Here is a 20,902-nt window from a genome sequence, read left to right on the forward strand (position 1 = left end):
ATATATAATTACATATATCTACCTTTGTAGTATCAGAAGAGTAGTTTCACTGCCCTAAAATTCCTTTTTTTGGTCTTTGTTATTTTGCTTATTCTGTTTTTTAAATGATACTGTTTTAAAAATTTGTATTTTTAAGTTGCTTGCTCCTACTGTATAGAAATACAGGGCAGTTCTGTATGTTGACTTTCTTTCCAGCCACTTAGAGTTGCTAAGTAAACTTTCTTGTTACCCTAAATAATTTCTTTGTAGATTATTTTGTTTTCTATGTAGACACAGTTATACTGCTTATAAATAAATAATTTTTGACCAATGAACTATTTAAAGTCTGTTTTTCAATTTCCAGTTGTAAAATTTATATCTTAATCCTTTTGTTTCTGATTGTTGCCTTAATTTCTAACTTAATTGCACTATGGTTAGAGAACATGACCTGTATGATGATTTCTTTGAGATATATTTATAATTGCTTTAGGACTCAGCACATGATCAACTTTTGTAAATTTTCCACATGTGCTTAAGAGAAATAATACATTTTTGAGGTGCCTGGGGTGGTGCAGTTGGTTAAGCACCAACTCTTCGTTTCAGCTCCGGTTGTAATCTGCAGATCAGGCTCTGCACTCCATGTGGAGGCTGCTTGAAATTCTCTCTCCCTCTGCCCCTCTCATTCATGCTTTTTCTCTCTCTAACAAATAAATAAATAAATCTTTAAAAAAAAGAAAAGAGGAATATGTTTTCTCTAATTTGGGGAACACTGGCCTTTTTATATATGTCTGCTAAATCAAGTTTTTAGTTGTATTGGTAAATATTCTGTGTATTCACTAATATTTTGCCTGATTGACTCATTGATAATTGAGCGAGGTGCATTGAATCTTTTTTTTTAGATTTGTCAGTTCTTGGTGTGTATATATATATATATATATATAAACATGTACACCATATATATACACATATGAGTATATACAAATATGAATATATAATATATAATGATATATTATATTATTAATATATAATATATACATATGAGTATATAATATGTATATTTTCATTTATATGTATTTTATTTTATTTATATGTTTAAATATAGTATAAATATATATATTAATACAGTTATTTTGAATAGTTTGAAACATGCAGCTCAGTATAGAAAACAGTCTAACAGATGACCAAGTACTGTTGTATATGTTTCTAAATTGTGGCTCTGTGTATTTGAATCTCTTTTGTGGGGCTTTTTGTTTTATTTCTTCATCACAAAACCTATTTCTATTAAGATCTATATTCCTTTCTGTATTGGGGGTTTTTATATGTGTGTGAACCCTTACATCTCATAAGGTCTGAGCCTCTTGTGCTGACCCTCTGTCACTCTATTAATGATTTTTTTTCTTAAAGTGTATTTTTCTGTTGTGAATATAGAGCTGAAATTGAAAAAAATTTTTTTTAAAGATTTTATATATTTATTTGAGAAATAGAGACAGAGCACAAGCTGGGGAGACAGGTAGAGGGTGAAATGGACTCCCTGCTGAGCAAGGAGCCCGATGTGGGACTTGATCCTAGGATCCTGGGATCATGACCTGAGCCAAAGGGAGATGTCCAAATGACTGAGTCACTCAGGTGCCCCAGAACTGAACTTTTAAAAAAACATTTGGCAGGTGTATCTTTTTCCATCTTTTGACTTGCGACCCGTCTCTTGGGAATTGCATGTAACTGTGTGTTTTAAAAATGCAGCTGAATAATCTGTCAGTGAACAGCCAGGCTGACTGTGCTTGTATTTATTGTATTGGTTTACTTGGACTTGCTTCATCTATTTTACATTGTGACATTTTTTTCCGTTTATTCCTATGCTTTTTTATTCTTTCCTTCCTTTTAGAAATATTGAATAATTGGTTGTTTATTTGCTTGTGTATCACATTTTCCCCTCTGGTAGTTTAGAAGTATGAACTCTTTTTTTTGTTGTTGTTGTTGTTATTTTACTGGTTACTCTTATAATGACTATTGTGTACGTGTAACAAAGTCTATAGTTATTTTTTACACTCAAGTCCCTTTAGAGCAATGCTATGACCCTAGAGCAACAGCTGCAATCAGATTTCTCCCATCTTCCTTGTTATTGTTGTCCTTCGTTGGACATTTTAGTCCTTTTTCCAATCTTACAAAGTAGATATTATTATTGTTTTGACTTTATTATAGAGATCATGTTTATTTAGATTTATCAGTTTCTTGGCTTTCCTTTTTATATTGCATCTCATATCTTTATATCATTTCTTTCTTTTTAAATTAAAGTATAATTAACATACAGTGTTATTATCTTCAGGTGTACAATATAGTAATTCAGCAATTTTTTAAAAATGTTTTTATTTGAAAGGAGAGAGAGAGAGAGAGTGTGTGTGTGTGTGAAAGAGTGGGGGAGGAAGAGGCAGAGGGAGAGGGGGAAGCAGACTCTCCACTGATTAGGAAGCCCATGCAGAACTTGATCCCAGGACCCTGAGATCGTGACCTGAGCCAAAGGCAGATGCTTCACCCACTGAGCCACCCAGGTGCACCTGACTCAGCAGTTCTCTACATCACTCAGTGCTCATCAAGATAAGTGGACTCTGATCCCCTTCATCTGTTTCACCCATTTCCCCACCTATCTCCCCTTTGGCAACCACCAGTTTTTTCTCTGTGTAGAAGTATCTGGTTTTTTTGTTTGTTTGTTTCTCTTTTCTTTGTTTGAATGTTTTTTTTCTTTAATTCCACATATGAATGAGATCATATGGTATTTGTCTTTCTTGGACTTATTTATTTCACTTAACATAATACTCTCTAGCTCCATCCATATGGTTGGAAATGGCAAGATTTCATTCTTTTTAATGCTGAGTAATATTCCAGCATGTGTGTGTGTATACACTACATCTTCTTTATCCATTCAACTGTCATTGCACACTTGGGTTGCTTCCATTTCTGGCTATTGTAAATAACGCTGCAATAAACATAGTGGTGCATGTATCTTTTTTATTATTGTTTTCCTATTCTTTAGGTAAAGACCCAGTAGTGGAATCACTGGGTCATGTGGTAATTCTATGTTTAATTTTTTGAGGACCCGTCATACTGTTTTCCAGAGTTTGTATTCCCACCAACAGTGCACGAGGGTTCCTTTCTCTCCACATCCTCCCTGACACTTATTATTTCTTGTGTTTTTATGAATATAATTTTCTATCTTAACTACAGACATTCCTGCTACAACATGATATATGCATTCCTGAAAAACCAGGCACTGAAAATAATAGGCCTTATAGGAAAGATGGGGTGTAGGGCAATGATTCAAGATCTCTGCAACTTTCTACCTAGGACACTGGCACAAGCAGGAATAACCCTGATAAAATTTAGGAATAGCAAAGTTAAATCTGTTGACATTGACACCCAGCATCAAGCCTTCAACCGTGCTCTATTCTTTGACATGAGCTTCCTTGAGGGGATTTGCTTCTAATGGAGACTGGCCTCATCTTGCACATGTGCAACAGTGAGGGGAGTGTAATTAAGTGGGGTGGATGGAGTGACTCAGTTCCCCACTGCACTTCACTCTGGGATTTTGCCTTTCATTTCCAGGTACTTTGTTACTCTCAAACTCCAGTCTTTTTCTCTTTCTCCCTGTAAGAGTGCTGCTTTCTACTGGGTTCTGTTTCCTTGCCTACAAATAGGTACAGGCCTTAGGGAGGAAGCTGGGGGGGACCATGGGCTCACTCTCTGTGCTTCCCTTTTCCCGAGGACTGTAGCTTCTTGGCTTCTGTCCAAGGTGATTAGTTCCCAGTGCCTTTAAACAGTTATATTATGTATTCTGTTCAGTTTTTATAGTGTTTTCAGTGGATGAGTCCATTTTAAGTTTATCTGTCACACAGGTAATGGAAATGCTGGGTCAATTTTTTTAAATTAATTAATTTATTTATTTATTTAATTTATTTTTTATTTTTTTATTTTTTTTATTGGTGTTCAATTTACCAACATACAGAATAATACCCAGTGCTCATCCCGTCAAGTGCCCCCCTCACTGCCCGTCACCCATTCTCCTCCACCCCCCGCCCTCCTCCCCTTCCACCACCCCTAGTTCGTTTCCCAGAGTTAGGAGTCTTTATGTTCTGTCTCCCTTTCTGATATTACCCACACATTTCTTCTCCCTTCCCTTATATTCCCTTTCACTATTATTTATATTCCCCAAATGAATGAGAACATATAATGTTTGTCCTTCTCCGATTGACTTACTTCACTCAGCATAATACCCTCCAGTTCCATCCACGTTGAAGCAAATGGTGGGTATTTGTCGTTTCTAATGGCTGAGTAATATTCCATTGTATACATAGACCACATCTTCTTTATCCATTCATCTTTCGATGGACACCAAGGCTCCTTCCACAGTTTGGCTATTGTGGACATTGCTGCTATAAACATTGGGGTGCAGGTGTCCTGGCGTTTCACTGCATCTGTATCTTTGGGGTAAATCCCCAACAGTGCAATTGCTGGGTCGTAGGGCAGGTCTATTTTTAATTCTTTGAGGAACCTCCACACAGTTTTCCAGAGTGGCTGCACCATTTCACATTCCCACCAACAGTGCAAGAGGGTTCCCTCTTCTCCGCATCCTCTCCAACATTTGTGGTTTCCTGCCTTGTTAATCAATTACTCACTCCCGACCTGGGGAGGTAGTGACGAAAAATAACAATACAGGACTCTTTTGAGGCCCTGTAATTGGAATGGGTCAATTTTATAGACTTTTACTGTTTGTTCATTTCTTTAAGATTTATTTTTTATTTACTTACACATTTATATTTAGCTACTTTATATTCTTCATCTAAAATTTTTTTTTCAAAATTTGTATCTGAAGTTTATGAAGGGTAAAGCCTATTACTTACTTCTGCTCTCTTTTATTCATGGTGACCTTGCTTCCATGTCTGGTGACATTTTTTATTTTGAGTTTATATATTACTGACCCTAATCCACCATTTCTTGGCTGGGATTCTGTGAGATAAGCCCTATAGAAAATGAATTGATTGATGACTTTTTCAATTCTCCCAAGGGTGGTATATAGCTAATGCCATTCTGAATGTATAGGAAGGAAACTCTTTCTATAGCATGGATGTCGGTAGGGCTTAAATTCTCTTCTCATGGAGATGGGTTGCTCAGTCTGTGGTGCCATATGAGGGATGCTTTTGTCATTACATTTGCTTTCCCAGGAGCCCAGGGCACCAGCAGTCTGGGCTCACCTTAGCCCTCTTTGAGGAGGATGGCTCCATATGAACTCTCATGTGGCTCCCTACCTTGTAGTGAGCCCTCGGCTCAGGGCTCTTACCCCATCCTTGGTAGGTCACGTTCCCCAGGTAACGTCTCAGGTCTTAATCTAGAACACAGAGGTGATGGCACCAGCGGTGAGTGCTGTTATGAGGTGTAAAGCATTTGGACCATGTCCAGCATGTGGTTGTTTCTCATCAATGTTCTCTTCATCTTCACTCTGCCCAATTTGCTGGATCCTCTTTCATGATTTAACTTTTATTACTGTCAAGTTGTTAGTTGTTGTTGTTTTGGTAACCTGCTTCTAACAATGAGTTTACTTAGTCTGCTGCATTTCCATTTTGATCCTCTCCTGGTTTTCTTGGTTTGCTTTGACTTAATTGATGCTTTTGTTGTTACTGTAAATCGTTTTCAGGAAGAGTATTTCTATCCAGTGTCTGGCATCTTTGTTCCACGTCTTTCGAGCAGCAGAATTCTTTATTGAGTCCATATTGGTCCTGCCTTATTGTTATTGGGAGGAGTCTGAAAAGCTGTGGTTTTATTTTTTTTAAGATTTTTATTTATTGATTGATTCATGAGAGACACACAGAGGCAGAGACACAGGCAGAGGGAGAAGCAGGCCCTGCGGGGAGCCTGATGTGGGACTTGATCTCAGGACCCCAGGATCACACCCTGAGCTAAAGGCAAATACTCAACTGCTGAGCCACCCAGGTATCCCTGCTGTGGTTTTAAAATAATAAACATTTCTTATTTTAAAAGTAATGCATGCTCATCATGGAAAAAATTTTTAAATGTTAAAGGTACAGTGAAGAGAATTAATATGACTTTCAGCCACTGAGAGGTCACCACAATTATTATTATTATTTTGGTATTATTTCTCTTCCCATATATATTATAGTTTTGGAGTTGAGCTCATCTGGGATATACAAGTATGCAGTCTTTTTTTTTTTTAACTTACAATACCATAAGTTTCTTTTGTCGTTAAAACTGTAGGTGTTTTTAATTCTGTGGTATGTGAATCATGTGAGTATTGTGTACGTAGTCTTTTTCCTATGAGTGTACATTTTGTACTTTTTTGTCATTGTGGAATACCTTGAGACAAATTCTTCTGTGAATACAGATTATTGTGGGCATGCTTGATTTCCCAGGGAGCTAATGTCTTACAGAATAAATCAATAAACAGAATTTTTAGGGCTTTATTGCGAGATCTCTTTCTGAGAAGATTCTATCATTACGCATCCGCAGGGATTTGGTGACGACAACCACTGGCGCCATGAGCTTCTCCATGTGCAGCCAGGGCTTTTCTCTGGCCCAGCCATTCTCTATGGGACTAGCAGCCACCCAGGCTCTGGGGATAACCACCTGCATTGCAGCTGCCCTTTAACATCTTCTGCTTTTATGTTTCTCGTAAGACGTAGGCATTGGCTCCAAGGCACTGCCCTACCTTCCTGGGCAGCCCTGAGGTCTCAGGAACCATTATCCACAACAATGGAAACACACTTTAGGATAGTGGAAAATGAAAGTCACTGTGAGGAAAACACTACGCGCAAACTCTAGAATCCACTTAACAAGAACAAGGTCATGGACATTGCAAACCTGGGTAGTTTTATTAGTGGGAAAGCAAAGGATGGAAATGAGGGACAGGGGTGGGTTGGGGAGTGAGCAGTGAGGAGCCCAATAGGAGCCTGTAGCTAATGTGGACTGGGTAAAGGTGCTCCCTGGCTCCCTGTCCCAGCTTTGCAGACCTTTGCCAGGGTCCTGAAGGAGAGACTCCTAGGTGGTGTCTGCCCCGACTGCCAAGTTCAGAAGAGTGTCTGTGCTCCAGGGCTGGCCCCTGCTCCTCCCTCTCCTGCTGACCCGAGGTCCCTGCAGAGGTAGTGGGGCACTGTCATCAGGCAGCCACACTGTGCCTTGTTCCAAGGAGGCACCAAGCCCTGAACTAGTGAGCTGAGCCTGCTAGCCCTGATGTCTGGGGCCAAAGGGGACTTTGGTGTTTGTAGCACATCCAGACCAACAGCAAAAGACACAGTGTAGTTCCCACCTGACTCTGGTGCAGTGAGAGGTGCAGAAGGGCCTCCAGTGCTGGCTCAGGTAGGATCTGACCACAACTGGAGGGAGGCTTATGTGAAGCTGTGTTCTCAGCCACACGCACCTCCTTGGCTGGGTCCCTGGAGGCCTATGGGGTTAGTGCTGGGACCGCGTCTGTTGCCCGGGTAAGACCTGTGTGGTGCGGGCTTCATGGGCACCACATCTCTAACTTGGTGGCTCTTTGTCCTTGTAGGTGGTAACGTGGACCTGGAAAGTCAAGCCGAGGGGAAGAAGGAGGTGGAAGCTGACGATGTGATGAGGAGCGGGCCCCGACCCATCGTCCCATACAGCTCTATGTTCTGTTTAAGCCCCACCAACCTGTGAGTCTCCTTCACCTGCCATGTGCCTGTCCCATGTCTGTGGCCACAGTCCATTGGCATGGTAGCAATATGTGCTACATGTGACCTAGCAGCCCCCGATTCCTGGCACTTTACATGTACTAGTGTCCTGGTCATTACAGCAACCCACAGGCACATATGGTTGTTACTCATCCTCCAGATGAGCACACAAAGCCACAGGGATGGCACCTGGCCTATCCACAGACACACAGCCAGTCAGCCCTGGTATTTGAGCTAGGGTTTGAACCCAGATGGTCAGTCCCAGTGTAGCCTGCCTGCAGCGATTGCTCGTCACCCACAATCACCCACAGTGATTGCACACGCACCCAATTATGCCCATTGTGTGCCTGCTGTGCATGCATTGTGTGTGTGTGCGCCCCATTAGCTCACGTGTGTGCTTGTTACTCTCCCCACTGCTTGTCACGACGTCACCAGCATTTCTCATCCACTCATCGGTCCGACTACTAAGTCAGATCAACCAGTACTGACATACTTATGGCATTTTAGGTCCTGGGAATATAGGGCAATGCACAGAACAAGGACCCTTGTCACTGATAAGCCTCTGTGTGCAGGTGGGAGGGACAGTCAGCAAACCAGACAAATCCATAAACATTGGATGTCACGTGGTGGTACGTCTTAGGAAGTACAATGCTGCTGGGGGTGCTGATGTCAGGGCAGGAAGGTCAGCTTGGACCTCAATGGGAGGTGAGGTTGCTGAGGAAGAGCAGGGAGACCATCCTTGGTAGAGGCAACAGATAGAGCAAAGGTGGAAGGCACGTGAAGCCAGCATGGTAGAGCAGGGGCCACAGGGAGCCAGCTGCACCCCCAGTGCCCAGCCCTCCAGTGTGCAGTCTTCACCCAGCCTCCACTATCCACCCTCCGTTGCTCTCTTCATGCTCTCGCCCAGCCCACATTTCCTGGGAGCATGTGGTCTCTGCTAGGGAGAGCGGCCCCTGCCTGTGAGCGCTGACCTGTGGTGGAAGAGGAGGCAGGTTGCCCATCAGTCACATGCAGTCCCAGCAGATGAGGTAGGGAGGTTCTGTGTCTGGCTGCAGGCGGGGAAGGTCAAGGAGCCTTCCTAGAGGAAGTGAGGGATCTCAGCCAAATCCTGAAGGGTGAATGAGTGCAAAGGTGAAGAGAGAGGAGCAAGCATTCTTTGTGGTGAGGAGAGAAATCACAATGGTTGAGAAGCGAGGGCGTCGGGCGCAGAACAGCTGAAGAGACAACCAAGTGGAAAAACACAGAGGCCAGTGGGCTGCTGTGAGCCCGACAGACAGGCCACAGTCTATGTGCGAAGGAAGTGCTGTGAAGAGCAGAGAGGCCGTAGGCAGCTGGGGGTCAGCAGGACCCCAGCACTTGGGCAGAATCCTTGGACAGGGCTCAGTAGGCAGTTAAGGTTTTCAGGAAGAAATAGTGGAGATCTGATGATAGTGATCACGTGGGGAAGTTTGGGAGTTAAATGCTTGGTAAGACATTTTGGAGAGAATCTGCGGAACTTGACAAGTTAGATGTAGAAGGGGAAGGAATGACACTCAGTTTCTGTGTGAGGGCCGGGACCAGAGCAGAGGCAGCTGGTGGAGGTCTTATGTTCACGGGTCTCAGGGGCATGCACTTGGTTGGAGCTGAGCATGAATAGTCATTCCAGAGATGGAGAAGGAAAGAGGCAGAGATGGAGCATCCTGAGGTAGGAGCAAAGGTGTGTCCATGGAGAAAGACCAGGGGAGATCACCAGGGGGCCTGGGAAGGGTGGCGCTGGTTGGCATGGAGTCCAGAAGGTGGCAGTGGTCATGGTGAAGAGAACTGAGGAGTCCCTTCAAGGCAGAGAGAGAAGTGCGTGCATGTGGCTGAGAGGTGGGAGGCCCCTGCAGACCCCAGGCCTGAAGCATAGGGCAGGAGTGGTGAGGGGAGGGGCAGGCCTCACCACGGCTCTGGTTCTGTGGCTGCTCTTCCAGGTCACCTGGGAGCAGCCTCACTGCCCCCAAGGGGTCTTCCCGGATCTCCTAGTCACTGTCTGCTGCCACCTTGTGGTGTTTGTCAGCAACTCAGAGGGTCCTGTTGGCTTATGTCTGTCTACACTGCTCAGCGCTGGGCTGTGTCCGGCCTGTGCCTGGGCGGAGCAGGGTAGGGGTCAGCACTACGGACTGGTGCTGCAGGATAGCAGACGCTGTGGGTGTGCACACGCGGCCCTGGGGGCTCAGAAGAGTGGGGGCGGCACGGACCTCTCTGGAGGGGCCAGTGCCACCTACAGCAAGGCTGTCAACACCACGGGGCAGGCTGTCTGTACACAGGAGGTAGACGCAGGCCGGCAAGCCCTAGTTGGCTGCCCCTTGCTGTGGGTTTCTGCAGCCTTCCCACCCCTCTTTCTGGGACACCTTCTCAAGAACCTGAGTCACCGTCAGTCGCCTGACCGCTGTCCCCCCAACCACAGGGACGTGTAGTCCAACTCGGTTCTGCCACGGCACCTTCCCCAGGGCGAGGCTGAGCATGTGCTCCAGCGCGGGGACTAGCCCCGCCCACCTGTGGGCCTCAGGCCACCCATGCTTTGCCCTCCAGGCTCCGCCGCTTCTGTCATTACATCGTGACCATGCGGTACTTCGAGATGGTCATTCTTGTGGTCATCGCCCTGAGCAGCATTGCCCTGGCTGCCGAGGACCCAGTGCGGACAGACTCGCCTAGGAACAACGTGAGCACAGCACTGGGCTGGTTGGGCCTGGGAGGTGCGGGGGGCCCGTCAGCTCCCTCAGGGGTGTGGGGAGCAGGTCCGGGGCGCCTCCTGGCCAGCCCTGAGGCACAGACGGAAGAGCAAGCGCGTATGCCTGGGCTTGAGTCGCTGCCAGAGCAGGCCTGGCGCACAGGCACACTCGCCTTCCCAGACAGCTGCCCACAGAACTCTGGGCAAGGCAAGGTCTGTTGAGAGGCCTGGAGGAAAAATGTGGTACTGCTGGGATTGTCCTGGCTCCAGCTGTTGGCCCAGCCTTGACAGTCCCCTTCCTCCTGGTTCTAGGCCCTGAAGTATATGGACTACATTTTCACGGGCGTCTTCACCTTTGAGATGGTGATAAAGGTGAGATATGTGGTTGCCCTGGTGGCCCCGTGCCTTGCTCATCTTCCCTCGTGACTGACACGGGCCGGGGCCTGTGAGCTCCGATGATGGCCTGTGGTGGGTGTGCTCGGAGAGAGAAGGCATGCACACGTGTGTGCGGCTGTGTGCTGCAGAGGACAGGCCGGCATGCCAGAGAGTCCGCGCAGCAGCTTGGGGAGAGCTCACCAGTGCCCTTCCTATCCCCACTGCACCACGAACCAAGGGTTGTGTGGGCCCAGCTCAACCTCAGGATTACATCGTGACAGCACACCAGGAAGAGGGGGCACTCGGGGACAGAGCGGTGGCCTCAACACCCAAACGTCGTGGAGAGTGGGTGCTGAAGACTTGTTTCAAAGAGCCCTGGTGTTTCGTGTTTGGATAAGGACTGACCATTTCCGTCTCTAAGTGCTGACGGGCATTGCGCCTTCACCGGCATCTGATGTGTGGCTGCGTGTGTGCACAGCTGAATGTGCATACGTGTGCCATCTTTGCACAGCTGCGTAGGGTGCACCCATGACTTCGTGACCTTCCTCCTGTGTGTGCATCTGTGTATCACCTCTGCGTTTTTACTTCCTTTTAAAAACTCAAGAGGGGAAGCATTTTTTTGGGGGGGGGGGCGTCATCCCATTTTATAGACGTGGAAGCTGAGGCTTAGAGATGTTAAGGAGCTTGCCAGAAATCACAGCTCTGGGGGTGGCAGAGCCAGGTCCTTAGGAGCCTCACAGCTCTTCCTCCTCCTGCAGAGAGCTGACCCTCAGAGGGCCTGGGCAAGGCATGGGCTCCCTGGGGTGCTGTGTGCCTGCAGCCTAGCAGGGCAGGAGGGGTCTCATTCAGGCTCAGAGGGCTTGGGAGCCCAGGCAAGATCTCAGCCAGTCATGCCCATGTGGGGATATTTGGATTACTGGCACTGCGGTCCAGAGGCCCACGGAGACCCTCAGGGGGTGTGATCTGGGTGGCATCCTTCCCCCGGCCTTGTGAGTCTGGGCTTGGCCCTGCTTTTCTTTGTGAAATATTCAGCACCTAATGTGTGTTTCTCCCCTGAAGATGATTGATTTGGGTCTGCTGCTGCATCCTGGGGCCTACTTCCGGGACCTGTGGAATATTCTGGACTTCATCGTGGTCAGTGGGGCCCTGGTGGCGTTTGCCTTCTCGTAAGTGTCATGTCTGCTCTGGGCCTGGCTGGGCTGCAGTCTCCAGAGCTGTGGTGGATGTGGGGTCATGGAAGGCTGTCTGTACCCCCTCCTGTCTACTTGGCATGGGCTGTGTGAGGTTGAAAGCATCTCAGAGTCCACACGTCCCTGCCATAGGTCGTGGTTCTGACGTTGGGTGGGCAGGCCTCAGGTTTGTTTGGTGCCTGCCTGTTGGATCTTTCAAAACAACTTACCTGCCCAGACCTCAGCTGCACCACTGGGTAGGCCAGAGCTGGGGGTGCTGGTGGGTGTTTTCCCCTATTGGAGTGTTAGATCCCCTCGTGGGTGATGCTCAGCTCCCTCGTGGCTGGGCCTAGGTCAACTCCCTCAGACCCTGCATGGTGGTGGGCACGGGACAGGTGTGGGGGCACGGGTGGAGCTATGGAGGAGAACCAGAGATCAGGATGGTCCAAGGGATGGTGTTTGCATCCTCTCTGAGCACTCGAGGCCTCCTCACTGACTCTCTTCTCTTTGTCTCTTTGTTGCTGGACTCTCGGTAGGAGCTTCATGGGGTAATGCCTTCCCTCTGCCCCTTACACTGCCCCGCATCATAGCAAAGCCTGGCTCCTTCTGGGCCAGTTCACCACCATGCCTCACCCTTGCTCATCCTCCTCCACTGCCAGGGTGCATGCTGCCAGGAGCCATGTCCCCAGGCCATGTGTTCCTGCCTCACCTCTGGGGGCTGGGTTGGGGGCTGGGGCTGGGGCAAGGCCAGCCCTCGGGGATGGGGTCCCGTGAGCAGGACACCCCAAGTGAGTGCTGGAGGCTGGGAATATGGGTCTTGAAGGCAGTGAGGGCTCTGGGTAGGAGCCACTGTAACCATAAGTGCCAGGATGTTGGTCATCCTGAAGTACCTTCCCACTCTCTTCTCTGGCAACGGGCTTCCTCCTTTCTTCTCTCTCTTCTCCACAACTGCCTTCCTACAATGCCCAGCATCTTCCCTAGGGGGCTTACCTGGCTTTCTTTGTATATAATGTGTCAGCGAGGAGCTTGGGAGTAAGACAAGGGAAGAGGGTACAATCCAGCCAGTTGGCCTCAGAACCAGAGAAAGCTCTGAGCTGGCAAGCAAGAAATATGGCCTCTAGACACAGAACACAAACCACCTTGAGGCCTGCCCTGCAGAGGGCCCTCCCCTAGGAAACCAAGGCAGCATCCCTCCCTTCTGCATCCCTCAGGTGTTTCAACAGGGCTGCCGAAGGAACCTGGCTTGGGGGTGGGGGGTCAGAAAGGCTGGAGTGATGGAAACACCTGACATAGTGGTCTGGAGGCTGCATGTTTCAGAGGGAGTTTGATCTGGTTCTGGAATGTAGTCCCTGGCTGGGGCTCCCCAGCTCTCCTTAACCCACAGATCTTACCCGGGCCTCATAGTTCAGTTTCCCTAGAGCTTAGCAGGAGCCCAGAGAAGACCACTGGAGGCCCTGCCCTCTTTCCTCACTTGCAGGCTCCTTCGGAGCTTGGAGAGAAGTGACCTCTGACCAGGACAGAACAGGACCCCCAATCCTGAATCCTCAGCCACTGCTGAGGGTGGAGTGTGGCCTCTGGAGGCAGTCTAGGAAGGCCATTCAGGAGATCCCCACCCCCTCCCATATCTGGCTTTGGTGAGAAGGCCAGCCCCCTGAGTCTGACCAGCACTGGGCCCCTGCAGCCTCAGTGAGCTACCCAGTCTGCTCGGCTTCCTGAGAGGCTCCAGTCTGGCCCCAGATCTTGCATCTGGGGCCTGCGATGTTCTTTTATGGACTCCCTGTCTTATTCCTCCAGTGTGGATTTTCTTGTCTGCTACTCTCTTCTCTCCCTGTGGGCTCTTGCCCCTCCTCCTCCCTTTCTGTTTCTTTCTCTTTCCTGTGGTCTTTCTTTCTTTCTTCCTTTGTCCGCTCCTTGCATTGCATTGTCCCTTATAGCACCTGTGTAGTCATCTAACTTTTTCTCTTTCTTACTCTCTTTCTCTCCTTCCCTTCCTGCATGCCCATCATCCCTCTCCTTCTCTCCCTCCCAATCAGTGTTACATGGTCTGGAGGAGTGTTGAAGCAGCTGGGCGAGGACAGGCAGGAAGATCCAGACATGTTCCCCTTGCCTCCCTCTACCAGGACTGAAAAGCAAGAGAAACCAGCTCTTCCAGAGACTCTTGTACTAATGGCTTTGTTGGCTTAGTGTGCCGACTGAGTTGGTGTGCTGGCTCTGAGCTGGGTCTGCCATCCTGGGGCCAGCCCCCTTCTCTCCTCTTTGCTCCCAGTGTTGGTCTCAACATGGTGGCCAGATGAAGCTGCTTTGGGCTGGTGTTAGGGGAGCGTTGGCATAGGAATGGCTGCTGTGGTCTGGAAGATTGGGATCTTCCCACTGGAAGCCCAGCTTTCCTTGTGTACCTGGTGCTGCTGACCGGGCCCTGGCCCTTGTCTGCTCAGATGAGGCTGTGGCCGTGCAGTTCACAGGAGGAGATGTGGTACTTGCAGGGCAGAGGCTTCCCTGTTCCTAGGTCTCCTGCCCTGGGGCCTAAGACAGAATGCACAGGGGAGTGCAACCCAGGTGGCTTCGTGGGAACTGGGCGTGGGTGTGCGTCCTGCTCGTCCTGCTCGTCTGCATGTGTGGCTTCTCCCTTCTAGAGGATCCAAAGGGAAAGACATCAGCACCATCAAGTCCCTGAGAGTCTTGCGTGTCCTGCGGCCCCTCAAGACTATAAAACGGCTGCCTAAGCTCAAGGTGAGAGCCTGGGTTTGGGGCTTGAGGAGTGTGCAGGGTTATGTGTGTCCATGTGAGTGTAGGCATGCACATATGTGTATGTGTGCGTGCCTGTGCAGATGGGTACACAGGGGTGAGTGCACGTCTGTGTTGTGTGTATAAGGTTGCACTGCATGTGAGTGCACACATGTGTGTGCTGTGTGTGTGCGTGCACATGTGTGCATATAACCAACCCTGTCTGGCTGCAGCTTCCCACGTGGGATGGGATGGGCAGAGCTGAGGGAGGACCCACACTGGTTTCCTCGGATCACGCAATGTGTGAGTGGATCCGTCCCTCAGCTCTGTGAGGCCTTCAAAGGAGAGTGTCCTCTCCACAGTGCTCTGTAAGGCGCTGCTTCCTAGACTCCACTGCACCAAGGGCGGGGTGCAGGGAAGGACGGGCTGCCAAGGAGCTCCTGTGGGTCAGTCAGTTAAACATCTGACTCTTGTTTTTGGCTCATGGTTGTGAGATGAAGCCTCATGTCAGGCTCCCTGCTCAATAGGAAGTCGGTTTATAATTCCCCCTCCCTCCACCCTTCCCTCCAAGTGCTTGTGCTTGTGTGCACGTTCTCTCTCTCTCAAAAGAAAAAAGAAAAGAATAAAAGAAGAGGCTGCTGAGAGAGGCGGAGGGTCCTGAGGAGATGCAAGGCGGGCAGGGGCCCCTGAGAAAAGGTTCTTGGGCTGGGCCCTGAGGATTAGTGTGGCCGGGGTAACATTACTGGATAAAGGAAAAAGTGTGAACCCAAGTCCTTGGAGTTGTGCTAAAATATGATAATTACTAAGCATGTTCCTCACTGTGAGGGATGCTTTGGATCCTTAAATTCATTTAATCCCACAAAACCATGCAGTGAAGTGTTGTGAACAGCATGCAGTTGTAAGCCTTGCAGACATGAAGTGGACTGGGGACTACAGAGGCAGGTGGCCTGTGAACGGATGGGCTGGTGGGTGGCTTAAAGGCAGCTGGAGGCCCTGGTGTCAGCTGGGGACTTGGACCTGGGCTGGCAGGTCAGGGGTGTCATGGACATTTGGCAAGTGGGCAGTGGCTGCATCTGCTGAGGCAGCTGCTGGCGTCTGAGTGTGCCAGGCAGTGTGCCAGGAGATGAGTGTGGGTCTGCTTATTTGCACAGCCAGAGTAGGATAGGGTATCTCCTCCAGGGTCAGGATCAGCAGGACAGGGTCAGTCAGGGGTCCAGGGGACACCAAGCTTCCAGGTAGGGAAGATTCTAAGGAAAAGCCCAGGTGGTGGTGGTAACAGACACAGTTACCTCGGAGCCACACCGAAGTATGCCACAAGTCCCTGTGTTGGAACCACCTTTCTGCCCCACTGATGAGCAGGGGCAAAGTGTGACCCATGGGCAGGCTGGATGCAGGAGCAGGGGGCTGGTGTACCCCCATCCCCACTTCTTTCCTCCTCACACAGGCTGACCTGGGTTCCAGGCCTGTCACACCAGGTTCCCATCAGTGTGCAGCCCGTCTGCCCACACCACCCCTTCTCGCACTGCCTGCCCACTCTTCAAGTCCTGGGAGAGGCAGTGCAGGCAGCTTCCTGTGTTAAGGCAGCAAGTCCCTGCGTGGTTGTGGGCCTGGGGTTCTGAGCTGGGCCCTCCTGCCTTCCAGGCCGTGTTTGACTGTGTGGTGAACTCCCTGAAGAACGTCCTCAACATCCTGGTCGTCTACATGCTCTTCATGTTCATTTTTGCTGTCATTGCGGTGCAGCTCTTCAAAGGGAAGTTTTTCTACTGCACGGATGAGTCCAAGGGGCTGGAGAGGGACTGCCGGTAAGCTGAGGCAGGGCCCGGCTCAGGGAGGGGCCAGCATGGGGTGCCCCGGTGAGCTGGGGGTGTGCCTCTGCCTCCAAGGCCACACCAAGGACTTCTGGCTCACTTTCCTCAGCAGAGACAGGGACCAGCCACTCCCGCAGGACATGCTCTTTCTGCCCGTAGATACTGGGGAACACACAGGGGCCGCGGGTATTGCTGGAGGGCTCTGGCCAGGCTAGGATCAAGGCGCGGCCCTGGGGCTGGAGCCACTATCACCATCACTAGGAGGCCTCAGGCCCTTCTGGACCAGGCCCAACCCCCGAGGAAACAGGAGAGGGGCCCTCGGTGGGGGGAGCAAGGGGAAATGGAGGTAGGTTGGCATGGCTGCTGAGCGAGGTAGCACATAGCTCCTTCTCTACCCACAGGCAACGATTCCAGTTGCCCCCGTGCATGTAATGTTCTCCTGTATGAGTTGGTATATCACCACGTGACTGGGCATGGGGAGTATGTCACCATGTGGCTGATGGGCATGGGGGATGTTCCCAGGCTGAGGCTCCCATGGGCAGTGCTGCTGCGACTCTTCCCGTACACGTCTCCGGGGAGCACATGCATGCAGTTCCAGGAGGTGTGCAGACCAGACCTCGCAGTGGGATGGCAGGGTTGTGCACTGTGCTTATGCTCAGCTTCTGCAGCTGCTGCCACATATGTGTGTAAGATTACACTCCTGCCACACAGATGAGAGCTCAAGGGAAGACGAGTGTTTTCTGTCTTTGGCTCTTTGGACTTGCTGACGGGCTGGTGGCATTTCTCTGCAGTTTGATTTGCGCTTGTGTGATGACCAGTGAGCTTGGGAGCCTCCCCAGGTGATCCACCACTCGGGTGTCCCTGGGACGGGTCTGTGCGAGTCATTGTCTGTTTTCCTTTCTGACTGATTTGTAGGAATTTTGTAAAGTCCTGGATAGTCATCCTTTGTCAGGTCTACAGGTTATGGTTGTCTTCTCCTTTGTAGGATGCTTTCAACTTTTTAAAACAGGTCTTTTAAAAAATGAAGTCTTGATTGTAGGACAGTCCAATTTATTTCTCTTATGTTTACTACTCTTCATGTCCTGTTCAGAAAATTTGTCTGAAGGTCAGGGAGAAGTCCGTTTACATTTTCCTCTAAAAGTTTTATTTTTGCCTTTCACAGTTAGATCTGGGATCTATCTGGAGTTGATTTTTGTATGTTAGGTGAGGTGTGGATAAAGACGAATTTTCTGTAGATGGATATCCAGTTGATTCAGCACAACTTATTTGAAAAGACGATCCTTTCCCCACTCAGTGGTATCCTTTTTTTTTAAAGATACAATTCATGATTCATCCATTGAAAGTATGCAATTCAGTGATTTTTTTTTAGTATATTCACAGATATGTGCAACCATTACTACAGTCAAGTTTAGAACATTTTCTTAAGTTAAAAAAACACAAAAAACTCCCACATCCTTTATTACTAGCTCCCCATCTCCAGCCCTAAGTAGCCATGAATCTTTTTTTTTTCTTTATAGATTTCCCTGTTCTGGATGTTTCACATAAAGGAAATCGTACCTATGTGGTCTTCTGTGTCTAACTTCTTTAATTTTACCATCATGTTTTTTATGTCACCTGTGCGGTAGGGTGTGTCAGAACATCATTCCTTTTTATGGTTTAATTTTATTCTGTGTTGTGGAGATGGCATGTTTTATTTATTCATTCATCTGTTGATGGACATCTGAGTTGTTTCCATCTTTTGGCTGTTATGATTGACACTGCTGTGAACATGTGTGTGAAGTGTTTGTGTGGATAGATGTTTTCATTTCTCTGGAGTGTATACCTAGCCCTGGGACCAATGGGTCACATGGTAATTCTGTTTACCAGTCTCAGGGACTGCCAGACTTTTCCAACGTGGCTGACCCATTTTATACTCCCACCAGCAGTGTGGGAGAGTTCTGAGTTCTCCACATCCTTCCCAATACTTGTTATTTTTCTTTCTAAAAATTAATTAAAGGGACACCTGGGTGGCTCAGATGTTTGGCGCCTGCCTTCGGCCCAGAGTGTGATCCTGGAGTCCCAGGATCAAGTCCCACATCGGGCTCCCTGCTCGGAGCCTGCTTCTCCCTCTGCCTGTGTCTCTGCCTCTGTGTGTGTGTGTCTCATGAATAAATAAATGAAATTTTAAAAAAATCAATCATAGCCATCTTAGTGGGTATAAAGTGATATCTCATTGTGGTTTTCATTTGCATTTCTCAATGACTCATGATGTTGAGCATCTTTTCATGTGTTTATTGGCCATTTGTCTATCTTCTTTGGAGTCATGTCTATTCAAATCTTTTACTGGTTCATTTTTCTTTTTAATAATTGATTATAATAGCTCTTTGTATATTCTCTATCCAAGTCTTATCAGAGAGACGATTTTCCAGTATTTGGTCCCATTCTGTGTGTTGATGATATCTGTGAAGCACAAAGTTTTACATTTTGATGACGTCCAGTTTACAGTCATCAAATTTTTCTCTTTTGTCGCTCATGATTTCGGTGTCATATCTAATAATCCTTCCCTAATTCCAGGCCTCCTGTGTTCCCTTCCAACAGCTTTCTAGTGTTAGCTCTTACCTTTAGGTATTTGATCCATTTTGAGTTCAGTTTTGTACATGGAGTAAGGTAGGGTCTAGCTTCCTTCTTTTGCAGGTGGACACTCAGTTGTCCCAGCACTGCCTGTTGAAAAGAATATTCTTCCTCCATTGGATGGGCAGGCCTTTCAAAAGTCAATTGACCCTAGACAAATGGGCATATGTGGATCCTTTGGCTTTAACTTCTGACCTCCTCTATGTTCTTGTTTCCAGGGGTCAATATTTGGATTATGAGAAGGAGGAGGTGGAAGCTCAACCACGGCAGTGGAAGAAATATGATTTTCACTATGACAACGTGCTCTGGGCTCTGCTGACACTGTTCACAGTGTCCACGGGAGAAGGGTGGCCCATGTGAGTGCTCATCTGGCTCATTGTGGCAGATCAGGCTAGAGCAGAGGGGCAGCTAGGCCAGGGAGTCCCAGCAAATACCTCATAGGCTCTTGTACCTAACAGGTAAGACAATGCTCTGCCTTCCAGGAGTGGGCAGCCTGGGAAGAGAAGGAGATTAAATCAAAGTGCATAGCATGGTGACCTCCAGAAAATCACTTTTGAGTGGCTAAAAGTGAGAGGGAGGAGGGGGCTATTCTGCGTCTCCCTGTGCTACCCTTCTGGCCTCAGCTAAGGGTGTAGACAAAGGGGTGTATGTGTTCAGTGCCACACTGGATGACAGGGGACTTCTTTGGGGGCTGAAAGGACCACTGCTGAGAAGGTAGGATCAGTGCTGTGCCAGGAGTCCAGGGGTTTCTAAAGGCAGTTGAATCTGGGTATGAACTGGTGACCTGGGCACGAGCAGGTGTGAGCCAGGAGTAAGCAAGGCAGGAAAAACCTCCTGGGACTCCACTTGTCCTGGGGTTAGGACCTCAGGCCCCCAGAGACCTCCCATTGATGGCTCTCCAACAGCCCTGAGTACAAACCCCATTGGGAAGGTCCTCAAGAGACTGCAGTCCTGGGGAACGGGCTTGGGCCCATGGTGTTGAGTTCCCTTCCTCTTGCTATCTGTGGCTCAGGCATGGAAGCCTCCCCTGTAATGCAGGTCTTGACTTTCCCATGGCTCTGTCCTCAGGGGTCTCCCTGAGACTTGGTGTTTGCTCTTGGCTCAGGGTCCTAAAACACTCTGTGGACGCCACCTATGAGGAGCAGGGCCCCAGCCCCGGGTATCGCATGGAGCTGTCCATCTTCTATGTGGTCTACTTCGTGGTTTTCCCCTTCTTCTTTGTCAATATCTTTGTGGCCTTGATCATCATCACCTTCCAGGAGCAGGGGGACAAGGTGATGTCTGAATGCAGCCTGGAGAAGAATGAGGTGGGTGGCTCCCTCTTCTGTCCCATGTGCGTGTGTGCAGTATTTGCTCTGCCAGGCTCCCCTGATGGGCAGTGTGGGCAGGACCAATAGACTTCCCTTCCACATGGGACTCACTCACCACCACATAGCTGGTGGCCACCACAGGAGCAGGGAGAGACTGAGTGTGTCTGATCAGGGCTGGCTGCCAGGATGGAGGAAACAGGTGTGGGTACAGTGGGGTTCCCCCTGACCGTGTTCTTGGGGCTCCTTCCTCCCTGTGCAGAGGGCTTGCATCGACTTTGCCATCAGTGCCAAGCCCCTGACGCGATACATGCCCCAGGACAAGCAGTCATTTCAGTACAAGACATGGACGTTTGTGGTCTCACCTCCCTTTGAGTACTTCATCATGGCTATGATCGCCCTCAACACAGTGGTGCTAATGATGAAGGTATGTGGGCCCAGGATGGGGGACATTGGGTGCCAGCTGGGATGTGAGAGAGCCATACTTGTAGCTGATCATTGGTCAGCATGGGATGTCTCTGGAAGCCCAGTGCCCTGGGCTTTC

General features: G+C 48.8%; 1 protein-coding gene across 4 annotated transcripts in view; it reads left to right on the plus strand.

Annotated features, from left to right (window-relative positions):
* Positions 1 to 20,902, plus strand: part of CACNA1B (calcium voltage-gated channel subunit alpha1 B) — a 195,677-nt gene that overhangs the window by 127,336 nt on the left and 47,439 nt on the right. For all 4 annotated transcript variants that reach the window (XM_077851631.1, XM_077851627.1, XM_077851628.1 and 1 more), the window contains 9 exons: positions 7,529 to 7,655; positions 10,227 to 10,356; positions 10,678 to 10,737; positions 11,800 to 11,906; positions 14,543 to 14,639; positions 16,275 to 16,435; positions 19,270 to 19,407; positions 20,157 to 20,358; positions 20,621 to 20,785. In XM_077851631.1, the coding sequence (XP_077707757.1) occupies positions 7,529 to 7,655; positions 10,227 to 10,356; positions 10,678 to 10,737; positions 11,800 to 11,906; positions 14,543 to 14,639; positions 16,275 to 16,435; positions 19,270 to 19,407; positions 20,157 to 20,358; positions 20,621 to 20,785 (1,187 nt within the window). The remainder of the gene's footprint in view (positions 1 to 7,528; positions 7,656 to 10,226; positions 10,357 to 10,677; positions 10,738 to 11,799; positions 11,907 to 14,542; positions 14,640 to 16,274; positions 16,436 to 19,269; positions 19,408 to 20,156; positions 20,359 to 20,620; positions 20,786 to 20,902) is intronic.

This window comes from Canis aureus, chromosome 16, assembly GCF_053574225.1.
Source record: "Canis aureus isolate CA01 chromosome 16, VMU_Caureus_v.1.0, whole genome shotgun sequence".
NCBI lineage: Eukaryota > Metazoa > Chordata > Mammalia > Carnivora > Canidae > Canis > Canis aureus.